The 15,484-nt window shown below is 45.2% G+C and overlaps 1 protein-coding gene across 1 annotated transcript in view; it reads left to right on the forward strand.

Annotated features, from left to right (window-relative positions):
• The first annotated feature begins 7,839 nt into the window (after positions 1 to 7,839).
• ELSPBP1 (epididymal sperm binding protein 1) overlaps positions 7,840 to 15,484 on the forward strand; it is a 14,619-nt gene continuing 6,974 nt past the window's right edge. The window contains 4 exon segments of the mRNA XM_019425847.2: positions 7,840 to 7,915; positions 9,561 to 9,592; positions 9,595 to 9,628; positions 13,629 to 13,766. Of these exon segments, the coding sequence (XP_019281392.1) occupies positions 7,849 to 7,915; positions 9,561 to 9,592; positions 9,595 to 9,628; positions 13,629 to 13,766 (271 nt within the window). The 5' untranslated portion in view covers positions 7,840 to 7,848.

The following is a 15,484-nucleotide window of genomic DNA, read 5'->3' on the forward strand; positions in this document are numbered from 1 at the left end:
ATGCTTTCTCTCTCCCAAAAATAAATTGAAAAAAAAAACATTAAAAAAGAGGGTAGATCTCATGTTGAGTGTTCTTACACACAAAGCAAAAACAAAATTCAAAAACAAACAGAAAGAGACAGGAGGGAGCTTTTGGAGGTGATGTCATTACCTAGATTGTCGCGATGGTTTCACAGGTATATGCAAATCTCCAAACTTGTAATCGCACAGTAAACTGTGCCCAATTCTACCTCAATAAAGCTGTTAAAAAAATACAAATGCTAATAGGTCTAGGCTGGAACCCGGGAGTCTGTATTCTTAAAAGCTCTCTGGTGATTCCAATACACATTCCTATTTTAAAATAAATAGGTTGAGGGGTGTCTGGGTGGCTCAACTTGTTGAGAGTCTGATTTTGGCTCTGGTCATGATCCCAGGGTTGCGGGATCGAGTGCCACATTGGGCTGCATGGAGCCTGCTTCAGATTCTTTCTCTCTGCCCCTTTCCCCACCACTCATGCACGTGCTCTCTTTCTAAAAAAATAAAAATTAAAGGGGCGGCTGGGTGGCTCAGTCGGCTGAGCTTCTGACTTTGGCTCAGGTCATGATCTCGTGGTCTGGGTGAGTTTGAGCCCTGCATTGGGCTCTGTGTTGACAGCTCAGGGCCTGGAGCCTGCTTCAGATTCTGTGTCTCCTTCTTTCTCTACCCCGCCCCCATTCATGCTTTGTCTTTCTCAAAAATAAACATTGAAAAAAATTAGAAAAAAAATAAAAACATAAAAATTTAAAAAATAAGGAGCGGTTGAGGAAGAAAGAGAGGCAGGCTGATGGACTAAAAAAAAAGAAAGAGGAGGGGCAGAGCTACATGCACATATTTATGGACACACATAGACACTAACACATACATGCCCATAAGTGTATACATATATATGCATACATAGTGAGACATTCAGGTCAGAATGACACACAGAGAGAGAACAAACCCAGAGACCCAAGGAGATAAAGAAGAGGAAAAAGCAGACAGGGTGGGAGGAAAAAGGGAGAAGGGGAAGAAAGATGGTACAAGAGGTTGGGGGAGAGTGGATCTCCAAGACACAGAGAAAGAAGGACAGATGGAGACAGAGACAGGAAGTAGATGATAGGAAGGAGGCAGAGACAGGAAGTAGATGACAGGAAGCAGGCAGAGACAGGAAGTAGATGACAGGAAGCAGGTAGAGACAGGAAGTAGATGATAGGAAGGAGGCTGTCAAGTCAGGAAAGGAAGACCTCAAAGCCTCTTATCTAGAAAACTCCCAAACCTATGCAATGAGAAACTGTCACCAAAATGACAATAAAATGAGACCCCAACCTCAGCTGCTCCAAGTCCCACTGTCCCTGCCTGCTTGCTATATGGCTTTTGGCAAGTCCCTAGGCACCTCTGTGCCTCCATTTCCTCATCTGTAAACCAAGGAGTCCTACCTGTGATCAATTGCAATATTTGGTAAATCTCTATGGTGTCAATCCTGAAAGATACCAGGACAGGGCTGTGGACTTCTTACAGATTTTTCAGAATGGTAGGATAGAATTTAAAAGTGAAAAATTAGGGGCACCTGGGTGGCTCAGTCGGTTAAGCATCTAACTCTTGATTTTGGCTCAGGTCATGATCTCACCATTTGTGAGTTTGAGCCCCATGTCAGGCTCCACGCTGACAGTGCTTGAGAGTCTCTCTCTCCCTCTGTCTCTGCCCCTCCCCTGTGTGCTCTCTCTCTCTCAAAATAAATAAATAAACTTTTAGAGACACCTGGGTGGCTCAGTGGGTTGAGTGACTGACTTTGGCTCAGATCATGATCTCACTGTTTGTGAGTTCAAGCCCTGCATGGGGCTCTGTGCTGACAGCTCAGAACCTGGAGCCCACTTCAGATTCTGTGTCTCCCTCTCTGTCCGCCCCTCCCCCACTCACTCAAAAACAAATAAACATTAACACAAATAAAACGTGAACAAATAAACTTCTTAAAAATGAGGAAAGAGTAGATGACGTGTTTCAGAGAGCTGGTGTTTTTGATTCTCCCACGCTTCCTTTCTCACTGGAAAATTCTAGGGCTCTTCGTTTTTCATTATTCAGGTAAAACCTGTCCACTTCCTGGTAGCCTCATATTCAGGGGCACTTTCTTCTCTGTTCATTAATATTCTTGCCCATGACCCCGTCCCTGAAAGATCCCATTAATAAACACATGATTGAATTTTATGGGCCTCATGGATATGCATGAGCTCATCTTGGGGCATCATTAACCATGGGGCTATTTCATCCAAACCACCCTGATTGTAATCACTTGCAGAAAACCCTCTTTGGGGAAGCTGCGGTGTCTTCCTACCGACAGGTTGGGGCCAAAACAGTCGGGCCAGTCCCCAAATAATCCAGAGATTTGGTGAGCAGAACCTTAAAGAGGGCTCGTGGAGACAGCTAGGGCCAAGAAGGACTCTCTCAAAGGTACACCTCAACCTAGAAACTTGGGAGGGGTGTGAGAGGCGGGACCTGGGAGCTCCCACAGCAAGGAAGGAAGGTTTAGAACAGCATTGTCCCCTGGAGAAAATAAAACGTAAGCCGTAAATATCATTGTAAATTTCATAGTAGCCACATTAAAAAAAAGAGTAAGAACAGGTGCAGTTTATTTTAATAATGTATTTCGTTGAACCATGATAGCCAAAATACTATCATTTCACATATGATCAACACACAAAAAAAATTCTTTGCTTTTCCATACTTCATCTTCAGATCCCAGTATTTTATGCTTACAACATGGGGCAATGAGAACTCACCACATTTCCAGTGCTCAAAAGCCATAGTGGCTGGTGGCCGCCATACTGGAAGGTGCAGTTATGGAGCTCTGTGAAAGAAAGGCCAGGGAAAGTGGGGAAGGAGGCTGTGGGGGCAGATTCCTTTCTCTGTAGAAACTCAAAGGCGTAGGTGAAGCCAGACCGTCTGACCAATGTAATGCTATGGAAGGCTGCCTGTACCCCAACTTTGGGGGAAAAGAGATGGAAGAAAAGAGAACTAACCTGGACAAACTGCCTAGTAAATTCCTGGTAGTCAACTACTATCTTCATGGTCCCATGAATATTTTTTGGCACCATTCCTCTAAGGTAAGGCTCACTCTGCCTGTTTCATGAAGGAGAAAGCTGAGATTCAGAGATCTTCCTGAGGTCCTGTCATTGCTCCCTCCAAAGACAGCCTGAATGCATAATAGAAGAGGTGCATTTGCATGTTTGTGAGGGGGTCTCACACTGAGGTTTTGTTTCACACTTGGAGACATATTTTCAAGCCACACTAAACTCCAAATGCCTAGGCCCATGAGCTCCTATAATTCCCACAATAGCTTCCATAGTTGGATTTTTATCTCCACTTAACAGATGAGAACTTGAAAACTGGAAATTGGAGAGGTGAAATGACCTTCCCAAGGCCACCCAGCAGATAAATGGGAGAGGTGGAGTTTGAACCTGGGTTGATTGGGTGCCATTCTCGTCTCATGGGTCCATTGTGACATTTTTTGCTGAAGAGAATCAGTGAGTTGAGGCGGTGGGCTAAGCTGCCTCCTGATGACCCTCTCAGCACCTTCATACTACCTGGTGGCTGTTCTCACTTCCCATGTTGGGTGATAGATATTTGTGCCTATGTCCCATCTCTGACTTTTTTTTTTTTAATTTTTTTTAACGTTTATTTATTTTTGAGACAGAGAGAGACAGAGCATGAACGGGGGAGGGGCAGAGAGAGAGGGAGACACAGAACTGGAAGCAGGCTCCAGGCTCTGGGCCATCAGCCCAGAGCCCGACGCGGGGCTCGAACTCACTGACCGCAAGATCGTGACCTGAGCTGAAGTCGGACGCTTAACCGACTGAGCCACCCAGGCGCCCCCCATCTCTGACTTTTGAGGCCAGAAATAATGTCCACTTCCTCTTAGTAGTTGCCCCAGTTCTATATGGATGGCAAGGTTCTAGAATACTTATTGGATGGATAGACAAAAAGTGGATGGTGGAAGCATGGATGGATGGATGGAAGGATGGAAGGAAGGAAGGCTGGATGAAAAGACGGATGATGGGTCAAAAGATGGATGAATGGATGGATGGACGGATGGATGGAAGGATGGATGGATGGGTGACAGAAAGATAGATGAAAACAATGTTAACAATGTGGAATATTATTAAGCAAGGAAAGCATTTACTAGAAGATAACATTTTCCGAAAAGTTTGGAGGACGATAAATAACAAAAAGTAAAGGAAAGAAGAAAATCAGAACATTTCCAAGATAAGTTTACTTAATGAATTAATTACTGAGAGCCTAGCATGGTGAAGAGAAGACTGGATGTTACTATCATCATCATCAATATTATCAGTCATCACCATCCTTAGCATTAATGGCCAACATTTATTGTGATCTTCCTTTATAGCAGACACCATACTAAGTATTTTATATCTTTTGTTTAATTTGGTCCTTCCAACAAATGCGTGGAATAGGTATGATTCCCATTTTATGGATGAGTAAGCTGTTAAGTGCCTTGCATAATTATTGTTTTTAATTATGAAATCGTGTACACCTATGGAGAAAAATTCAAATAGGGAGTCTTGCAATTATCCTTGATTGTTCATTCCCACTTCTCAGAGATCTTACCAGCCAACAATCTTGTGACAGTGGCAGGATGCCAGCCCCAACTACCCCACGGCCCAGGACAAAAGGTCCTCCACAAGCATTTGAATGTGCCAGTGATCAAGGAATGACTTGGTCCTCACTTGAATGTTCCAGACGTGGGTGTCTGGCTGTTGAGGCTCACTTCACAGTTCAGTCATTGTCTTGAACCACCCCCAAATATTTTCTATTAATATCCATGGCTTGATCCAAGTAGGCTCATTAACATTCCAGAATATCGGTCCTTATCAACTTCTTACATTTGCACGGTGTCCTTCGTGGCACAAAGAAGCAAACCATGTAGATACCTGGGGGGAAGCATCCAGGTGGAGGGAAGAGCAAGTGGAAAGGCCCTGAGATGTAAGTAAGCTCAGCCGGTGCTGTGCTGGAAACAGCAAAGAGCCTAGTGCAACTGGGGCAGATCAAGGGAGAACAGAGTGATAAGGAATGAGCTTGGAGGGGAAGGCCGTGGTATGGACTATGGATTCTGTTATAAAAGTGACAGAGAAGTGTGTGGGAGTTAATGGATGCCACTTGTCCCCATTTTAATCTCTCCAGTGGCTTCTGTTAGCGTTTAGAATCTAAGGAAGGCTCTGTAGGGGTCCAGCACCATCTGCCTCGCCAAGTACCTCTTGGGCCTCGCTCCTCCCTGCTCACACCTGTTCTGGTTGTTGTTAAATACATGTCAGCTTTTTCTCTCATCTTGCCTCTCCTGCCCAGATGAGCCACCAAACCCCCTCCCCTGGTTCCCCTCATGCCTACATCCCACTCTTCCTGAGGGTCTGTTTACAAGTCATTTGCTTGGAAGAGCCTCGCCGGCCTCCTGTCACCTTGCCCCAGTTACTCTTTGTCTGTAGCCTTGGTCCTTCCCCTTCGTCACCATGATCATGAGTAAGAGACACATGCTTGTCTCTGGTTTATTCCCTTCCTGTCTGTCTCCTTTGTAGGCAGCCCAGCCCCATGAAGGCAGGGGCAAGGCCTGTCTCCCACTCTGCTGTCTCTCATCCCCTAACCCTGCAGCCCACGCATTGTACAGGCTCAGGAAATATTTGTTTCTGAATGAATGCTTGAAAGCAAGCACCAAGACCCCTGTGGACAGGACAGGGGAGAGCCTCGAGGCCAGGACATCGGTGATGGAAAGTGACAACCATCTGGGGGATAGAAGGTGAAAGCCTGAGTTTGCAGGAGCAGGAGAGACAGAGAGAAGGTGATGCGTTCACAAAGCCATTCGGGAAGCAGAAGCCACAGGGTTTGATGACTGATAGGACGTTAGGGAGGAGAAAGCTTTACTGTTGGGGTGACAACTTGAGGGGTGGGAAAGAGCATTGTCTTAGCATTTCTTTTTCGTGGTTCTGAAGGCTGGGAAGTCCAAGACTGTGGTACCCACAGATTCAGGGTCTGGTAAAAACCCACTTCCTGGTACACAACCATCTTCTCACTGCGTCCTCACGTGGCAGAAGGGGCGAGGGGGCTCTTTGAGGTCTCTTTTACAAGGGCACTAGCCCCACTCATAACGTGTCACCCTCATAACCTAATCACTCCCAAAGACCCCACCTCCTAATGCCAATACCTTGGAGGTTAGGATTCCAACATATGAATTTGGGGGAGACACTTAAGCATCTGCCTCTTGATTTCAGCTCAGGTCATGATCCCAGGGTCATGGGATTGAGTCCCTCGTTGGGCTCTGCACTGAGTGTGGAGCCTGCTTAAGATTCTCTCTCTCCCTCTGCCCGTGTTCCCAGCTCTCACTCTCTCTCTCTCTCAAATAAAAAAAAGGGGGAGAATAAAATAGAATTTGACATTCAGAAGTTTGCCTGGAGAGCTCTGGTATGAACAAGGATTTGGGTGGACATTTCTGGACTACTTAGACAGTGTCCCACAGCAGCTGAGAGCCCAGTCTCTGGTGTTAGGGTGTTGGGGTTCAGCTAAAAGCCCAGCACTTATGAAGTTTGTGATCCTCAGCAAGATGCTTAAGCTTTCTGTGCCTCAACTTCCCCAAATGAGTAATGGGGGTTATATTAGTACCTCCCTCTTTGGGCTACTGTCAGGATCATAACGAATTTAGAATAGTGTATAGCACTCAATGAGTATTACCTGTTATTGTTTATGATCTCAGTTAATCATCATCACAAGCCTAAGTGGAAGTAAGGTTAGCACCCCCATTTTTTTAGAGGAGGAAGCTGAGGCTTGGAGAACTTAAGTAACTTCCCAAGGTCACCCAGGTGGTAAATGGTGGAGTCAGGATTTCAATCAGGACCAGCTAGTTTCTGCAGTCAGAGGTGGGTCCAATTCTAGAGTCTGAACCACCAGCCAGAGTGAGAGCCATGAGTAGGTGGGCAGTGAATGAATGAGATATCACTCAGGAAAAAAGCAAGTTTAGGGCTTGGTGCTGTGGTTAAGAATAACAAGAGAAATCAGAAAGACATCCCAATGTGTAGCAGGAAGGCAAGTGAGAGAGTGTGTTCTGACACCCAGGTGCTCAGTAATGCCACCTACCTGTTCAAGGACCTGAATCGATGGCTTTGGGATTTTTTTCCCCCAATGGACCATTCAGATTTGTTATTAAGAATTGGGGCCATCTGATGTCTTTCCTGAGCTGCCTTGATCTTTGCCTGAATTACTCATAAACCCAACTAACAATTTACAATGGAAATGCCCTTTCACCTCAGCATCTCATCGGACCCTCACAGCCTCTCCCGGAGGCAGGAATTATTAACCTACACTTCTGCAGGCGAGGGAACAAAGGCCCATAGGAGGGACGCGGTTTATGAAGCTTGAGAACTCTGAAACTTGTGTAGACAGGTCTGCAGTGGAACCCGAGATCTGTCCCTTACCATCTGTAGTGTTTGGGCAAGTTACTCAACTTCCCAAACTGTGTTTTCACTCTACCGTAAAGCAAAAATAATCACCCCTGCTCCTTAGGTTGTTAGAAGGTGGCATATAGTAGGTACTTAATAATTCGTAGCCAGCAGAGAAGCAGTGATAGAAGCAGAGCCTCAAGACAAAACCAGGTCACCAGGTCCAGCCCTGGGTTGTTGTTTCTCTGGCGAACAGCACATCTTTCTTTCCTGTAAGAGTGAGTTACTCTTCACTGCCCTCTGGGGGTAGAAAGTAAAATGGCATGACACCAAACCTGGCAGTTAGTGGAAGAGGAAGGGGCCCCGCGGGAACAAAATTTTTGTTTTCCTTCAGTCCAGAAAGAAGAGGCCAGTTGCGATGAACCGATGGTCCAGTTACCTGCTGGGATGGATGACCTTCCTCTACATCTGGGAGACAAGTGGAGGTGAAGGTACTGGGAAATGTTGGGGAGGATTTGGAAACCGGAAAGAACGAATGGGCCAAAGTAAAGATTCCTGGATTCAGGTAGGGAGGAGATAGAGAGTCATCTGCTTCTGGACTACCTTGACTGCGGATAACTGAAACCATGGAAAGAGAGACCGTGGATAAGCCGGGGACTGCTGTGCCCAGGACACAAGCACCTTTTGAGATGCTCAGCACGTGGTAGGGAAATGCGAATACGTTCATTGAAAGGGGGGGGGGGTTCCATAATTCCAATGGATTGAGTCCTCAGACTGCATCTTGGACCCTCCCTTTCCACTCTTTTTCTTAAATCGAGGTAAAATGCACAGAACATAAAATTTCCCCTTTTAACCGTTTTGAAGTGTATGGCCAAGTGCACAGTTCAGTAGAAGTACACCCACAGCGTTGTACAACCAATAGCCATGATACATCACCTGTACTCATTAAACAATGCACATTTCCCCCGCCCCCAGCCCCTGGGGGCTGCTTTCTGACACCATGAATCTGACTGTTCTACATACCCCACAGAAGTGGAATCAAACAATACTTGTCCTTTTGTGACTTTTATGTCCCTTAGCATAACGTCCTCAAGATTCATCCATCCATTGTGTAGCCTGTGTCAGAATTTCCTTTCCTTCTAAGGCTGAATAACTATTCCACTGTGTGTGTGGTACATACTATGGACCTACCACGTTTTGTTTATCCATTCATCCATGGATGGACGTGGATTGTTTCCACCTCTTGGCCGTTGTGAACAATGCTGCTGTAAACATTGGGTGTTACAAATACTTCGCGGATATAACGAGGAGTAGAATTGTTGGGTCACATGGCAATTCTACGTTTATTTTATTTTATTTTATTTTATTTTATTTTATTTTATTTTTTGAGGAACTGCCATACTATTTTCCAAAGCAGCTGCACCATTTTGTATTCCCATCTACAGTGCACAAGGGTTCCAATGTGTCCACATCCTTGTCAATACTTGTTGTTTTCTGTTTAAAAGAAAAAAAGGAGGGGCTCCTGGTCGGCTCACTCGGTACGGGGTGTGACTCTTGATCTCGAGCTTGTGAGTTCGGGCCCCACATTGGGTGTAGAGATTACTTAAAAATAAAATCTTTAAAAAATTTTTAAATATTTTATTTATTTTTGAGACAGACAGAGACAGAGCATGAACGGGGGAGGGGCAGAGAGAGAGGGAGACACAGAATCCGAAGCAGGCTCCAGGCTCCGAGCCCCCAGCACAGAGCCTGACACGGGGCTCAAATTCACAAACCGTGAGATCATGACCTGAGCCGAAGTCAGACGCTTGCCCGACTGAGCCACCCAGGTGCCCCTTAAAAATAAACTGTTTAAAAAAAAAAGTAGCCATTTTAGTGGATGTGAGCCTACGTTCTCAATACATCTAAGAATCTAAATTAACCACCTCCAGATGGTGTGGTAAACATGGAAGGAGAACAAAGAGACACCCTGTGTCATAGTTCACTTAAGCTATGGCGAAACATTCTCCACAATTAAAATCCTTTTCTGCCTGATGAGCCCTCTCCCTTCAATAAGGCTCAAGAAACACTTGTTTTCATGCCCTTTAATTCCATGAAGTCCTTTTTGAATGACCACATTCTGTATTCCAGAAATTCCTAAGCTGAGGTCACTGGGCTAGCACTAGAGTTCATGAAACCCTGGCTCCGTATTTCAAAGGGTGTGTATTTATCAGGGTAGTGAGGATAGCTATTATAACAGAGAAGCTCCAAACTATTAGCAGCTTAACACAAAACATTTTATTTCTTGTTCCTACAAAGTCCAAAGAGGGAGCATCTGGTTAGCAAGGATCCATGCGCCTTCCACTGTGGGGCTCCACCATCCCCTAGGGTTCCAGGGTCCTCTGTGGATTCTTTGCATGGAGCTGGTAGACAAGGATCAAGAGTCTTAGGATCTTGAAGGAGAAGGGTTTTTTTGTTTTTTGGGTTTTTTTTGGGCCAGGAAGTGATACCCGTCACTTTCTCCCACTTCCATTGGCCAGAACTCACAGGGTGCTTAGCTGCAAGGGAGTCTGGGAGATGTAGTTTTTAGCAGTACCTTTGAGGAGGAAGATGACGCTGGTTTTGAACACCCAGCAGTTCTCTGCCACAGGGATGTATGGACATTTTCCTAGAGAGAAGATCTGGGTTCTCAAAAGAACTGACAAGTCCTGAAAAGGCTAAGAAGCCACACTTTATTCAGACAAGGAACAATGCCAGCTTTTCCAGTTAGGGTCTCTTTCTGGTCATACCTTCCTGAGACCACACCCGTATTCCTGTGGTGAAACTTGGTATCCCTAAGTCTCCTCTGCACATAGTTATGGACTAATTTATTCAACACACATTTGCCGAGTGGTTCCCAAGTGCCAGGCACTGTGCTATGGGCCAGAAACATAGCAATAAATAAAACGCATGCCCTGCTCTCGGGAGAGCTCACAGCAAATGGGAGTGAGAGACACATAAGCAGATAATTATATTCTTTAAATATTCGGTAAGTACATTTATAGAGATCATCTCAGAGTATTATAAGAATGTGGAAGAGTATTAATCCAGGCTGAACCAAGTCGTATGGATGAGAAGCAGGGAGTAAAGCTAGAGACAAAGAAAAGAGCAGGATGAAGGGCATGAGCCAAATGCCAAAGACGAGAAAGAAGGTGGAGGAAGGTCGAGGAAATGTTAATCAGGCAGTGAGAACAGAGAGGTCAGCAGGGCCCGGATTATGGAGGATTTTAACCCAGTTAAGAAGATCAGACCATCTGCTGGATTACTTTGCAGATGGCTAATAGTATCTATTATGTGTTGGTTTGTACTAATAAGTCCCAAGGATAATCTTAATCCTGTGTACAGGGGCATCTGTCTTCCCTCCCCTCGCCACCAGCATCACACATACTGGTGGTGCCCATGACTGAGCATTATTGATGACGATGGTGATGGTGATGGTGATGATGACAGTTAACGTTGGTCGAGGAGCAGCCATGTTCCAGGTCCACTTCTAAACACTTTCCAGATATTAACTGGTTTCAACTTGGTCTTCAACCAAGACCACACAGTTCTGAGAGCCAGGGGTGGACAACGCAATGTGACTTAAGGACCTCCACTTGCCTCAGCCCATTGGCGAAGCTCAAAGATGGCAGTCTGCCTTTTCTGCTGTCTCCCAGCCTCACCCCTGTGATGGCCCAGGTCAGATTATACAGGATAAGAATCTGATCCAGAGCAAGAGATGGAGGTTCCAGGTTGAAGACAGAGATGATGTCTGGTTCATCTGTATTAGTAATAGACTGACTATCCCTAAATGTCAGTGGCTGAACTCAGTAGGGTTCATGTCATCTAGAACTTCAGTGTGGATGTTTCATGGGAAGCCATTTGTGTTGTGATTCAGAGACACAGACCCCTTCTGTATTGGGGCTCCACCATCCCACAGGGCCTCAGCATACTTTGCAGGGTCCTCTTTCTCAGACTTTCTCAACCTGGGCACTGTTGACATTTGGGACCAGATGACTCGGTTCTGGGACGTGTGCATGGTAAGGTGTTTAGCAACATCTCCAGCCTCTACCCAGTAGGAACCAGTGGTGCAGCTTCCAGTTCGCCCCTCTCCCAGTTGTAACAACCCGAAACGTCTCCAAACATTGTCTAATGTCTCCTCCACTGAGAACCACTGCTCTATGTCCAGCTGGAAGAGGAAGTAGGGAGCATAGGGTTCACCGGGGACTTTTCGTTTATTATTATTATTATTATTTTAAATGTTTATTTATGTTTGAGAGAGAGAGAGAGAGAGAGAGAGAGAGCGTGAGCAGGGGAGGGGCAGAGAGAGAGGGAGACACAGAATCTGAAGCAGGATCCAGGCTCCCAGCCGTCAGCACAGAGCCCGACGCGGGGCTTGAACTCACAAACTGCGAGATCATGACCTGAGCCTAAATCGGACACTTAACACACTGAGCCACCCAGGCGCCCCACTTTTCCTTTTTTTAAAAAGTTTATTTATTTATTTTGAGACAGAGAGAGAGAGAGTGGGGGAGGGGCAGAGAGAGAAAGAGAGAGAGAGAGACTCTCAAGCAGGCTCCACATTGTCAGTAAGGAGCCCGATTCGGGGCTCGAACTCACGAACCAAGAGATCATGATCTGAGCCGAAGTCTGATGCTTAACCAACTGAGCCACACAAGCACCTGTAGAATAACATTTCTTAAGATGTGTTTCAGGGAGGGGGACCTGGGTGGCTCAGTTGGTTAGGCACGGGCTTCGGCTCAGGTCACGATCTCACGATTCGTGAGTTCAAGCCCTGTGTCGGGCTCTGTTGTGACAGCTCAGAGCCTGGAGCCTGCTTTGGATTCTGTGTCTCCCTCTCTCTCCGCTCCTTCCCCACTTGTGCTCTGTCTCTGTCTCTCAAAAATAAATAAACATAAAAAAAAGGTGTGTTTCAGGGACCATTAGTCTCCAGCACTATTGAGGAGTGGGGGGAAAGGACAATTCAATATAGTCCATAGCCTCCTGCTAATTCAGCACTCATTTGCATACTGACCCTTCTGATGAGTCCTTTGTTAAAGAAAGGGGTTTAGCTTTCTTTCACGTGGCATTTTCTTTTTTCTTTTCTTTTTTTTTAATTTTTTTAAATGTTTTTTATTTATTTTTGAGACAGAGAGAGACAGAGCATGAACGGGGGAGGGGCAGAGAGAGAGGGAGACACAGAATCGGAAGCAGGCTCCAGGCTCTGAGCCATCAGCCCAGAGCCCGACACGGGGCTCGAACTCACGGACCGCGAGATCGTGACCTGGCTGAAGTCAGACGCTTAACCGACTGAGCCACCCAGGCGCCCCTCACGTGGCATTTTCTGAGCTCATCCCTTTCTGTCAGTTCTTTCTGAAGCATCTACTATGAGCAAGTCACGATTCTAGGTTCTGAGGATACGTTGTGTCAAAGACAAAGTCCTGTCCTCACACAGAAGAATACAAAAAGCACCCCGCAGTATTTGCCACATCTGCATGCCACCAGCACTATCATTTACCCAACCTTCTTGAAATGTACTCTTTGACACCTTTATCTTCACTCTAACACCTTTATCTTTAAAGAATAGTTAACATTAGCTCTGTAATCTGTAAGCATTACTAACTTGCCATAAATAGAAATTGCACACAAAAGTAAATGCTATGAAAAGGAAACCTGATTCCTAAATTCTATTGGGTGCAACAATAAGGCTTTGAGCCTGGGTCCTGCCCTGTTTGTTGTTGTTGTTGTTGTTGTTGTTAAAAAGGGAGATTATTAAAAATTAGAGGCATGGTAGAGAAATACTCGCATTAAATTGAAGTCTTCTCTTTTGTGTAATCGGAAGGATTGAAAAAAGCATTGAAATGTGAGATTGTTTTCTGGTCTGCGTTGCAGCATTATTTGACGCGTGTCGCTCCATTACCTACTGTGATGTCATGACCCAAGAGTGTCTGGTGTGACATTGACGGTGCTCTAATGGTCTGGAGGAAAACTTGATTCCAGTTGCCTTTATGATTTATGAGACTCTTTCCCTGTGCTCTTGGTCTCCACGTAAACTGGACACACCCTTATTTGTCACAAGAAAGTTGGATGCCAACGCTGCATGTGTCCACCTTCAGAACCGCCCATGAGAACCAAAGCAAGACTCACCCTTGGCTCATTCATTTGTGATGAAACCCTTCTATTTGTCTCTCTGTCCTCCAGGTCAGAAGGATTCATGTGTCTTTCCCTTCATCTACAAGGGGTCTACTTACTTCTCTTGTATCAAAACCAACAGCCTGTCCCCTTGGTGTTCGACAAAAGCCGTTTACGATGGGCAGTGGAAGTACTGTATGGAGGAGGGTGAGTGATGCCATGCTGTCCCCTCAGCCGACCTCCTCAAATGATGGATTATAAAAGAGAATGTGTGGACGTGTAGAATGTGATCATATTTTTGAAGACGAGTTACGACATCTGTGTGTGTGCATAGAAAGTGCGGAGGCCACATACTGGATGCTAACAATGGCTAATAATACGACAATGATAGTGTTAAAAATGGTGCTTTCTGAATGAAAGAGAGGTTACAAGACCACAGGGAACCACTGTATTCTTTGTCTCTTTCTTAATTTTCTAAATTAATAAGGAAAAACAGACAACAAAGTGTAACAGAGAAGGGATTTGACAGACTCTGTTTACTGCTTCTCAAAGCCCAAGACATTTTTGACAATTAGATGATTTCTAATTTTTCTGCACAGGACAAAAGGCATTTTGTTTGTTTTAACCGATATCCTGTTGTTGGACATTTTAATTGTTCCTACGAGCAGCCAGATTTTGAATATTTAGGGTTTTCTTTTCATTTGTATCACTGTTCTTGACTCTCTTAGATCAAAGGCTCCCTTTGATAATAAGTATAACAACCCTTTCACTATACTGAAATAAAATGTATAATGTTACCTACTCCAAATTCATAATTTCAGAATAAATCAACACAATCCCTTAGCTGCAATATAAGACAGAAATAGGGGCGCCTGGGTGGCGCAGTCGGTTAAGCGTCCGACTTCAGCCAGGTCACGATCTCGCGGTCCGTGAGTTCGAGCCCCGCGTCAGGCTCTGGGCTGATGGCTCAGAGCCTGGAGCCTGTTTCCGATTCTGTGTCTCCCTCTCTCTCTGTCCCTCCCCCGTTCATGCTCTGTCTCTCTCTGTCCCAAAAATAAATAAACGTTGAAAAAAAAAATTTCATAAGACAGAAATAAAAGAGTAAATTGATAATAAAAAGCACCATGATCATAACTAACCTAAAAAGATATTAAAAGGTGGCCAGAGGCTCATACCTCCTAGCAGAATCTCTTTGATTATAAGAGCTAAAAATGACTGCAAAGAAGCCCCATTACACTGGGGGGTGGGGTGGGGGATAAAAACACAACAATAAAAACAAAAACCCAAACTTGGAAGCAATACCACCTCTAGTTGAAAATATCGCTCTAGTTTAAATGATGCAAATCAGGATCTACTGGTTGAAATTGAACCCGAAAATTAGAAACAGACTTTTTTTTTTATTTCTAGAAAAGAGGTCCCTAAACATGCTAAGACACACAAGAGGAGACAAAACTCTGCCCAAAGTGCGGATACAGACACAATCAGGGCCTAGAGATTTAACAACATGCATCTGATTAAACCTCTTTCAGCCAATCACAGAGGGCTCCTGTATAGATGGTTTGCCATTGGCATCTCCTCCCTCATCCCTGGCTTCTGAACTGAGAACTGCTCTTTGGACCCCTAGTGGTGGGTTTCTCACCACCTGTGAACAGCCCCAATTCTTTCCCTCCCACCCCTCATGTAATCCACCAATTAGCCTGTTAGTTCTACCTTCAAAAATCGATTCTAGCTTCAGTTTCTGGGAAGGAGCTGCCTCCACTGCTCCTATCCTTCTCCAAATCACCATCAGTTCTCCCCCCCAAATTTGTTAACTGGGTTCCTCAAATCCCCCCCACCTCCCTCCAAATCAATTCCCCACACATCAGTCAAAGTAACCTTTTCGGAATGTGAAATCTTGCAATGCTACTCCCCTGCTTGTGCCCCTG

Source organism: Panthera pardus, unplaced genomic scaffold, assembly GCF_024362965.1.
Source record: "Panthera pardus isolate Hobbes unplaced genomic scaffold, ASM2436296v1 HiC_scaffold_18, whole genome shotgun sequence".
Lineage (NCBI taxonomy): Eukaryota > Metazoa > Chordata > Mammalia > Carnivora > Felidae > Panthera > Panthera pardus.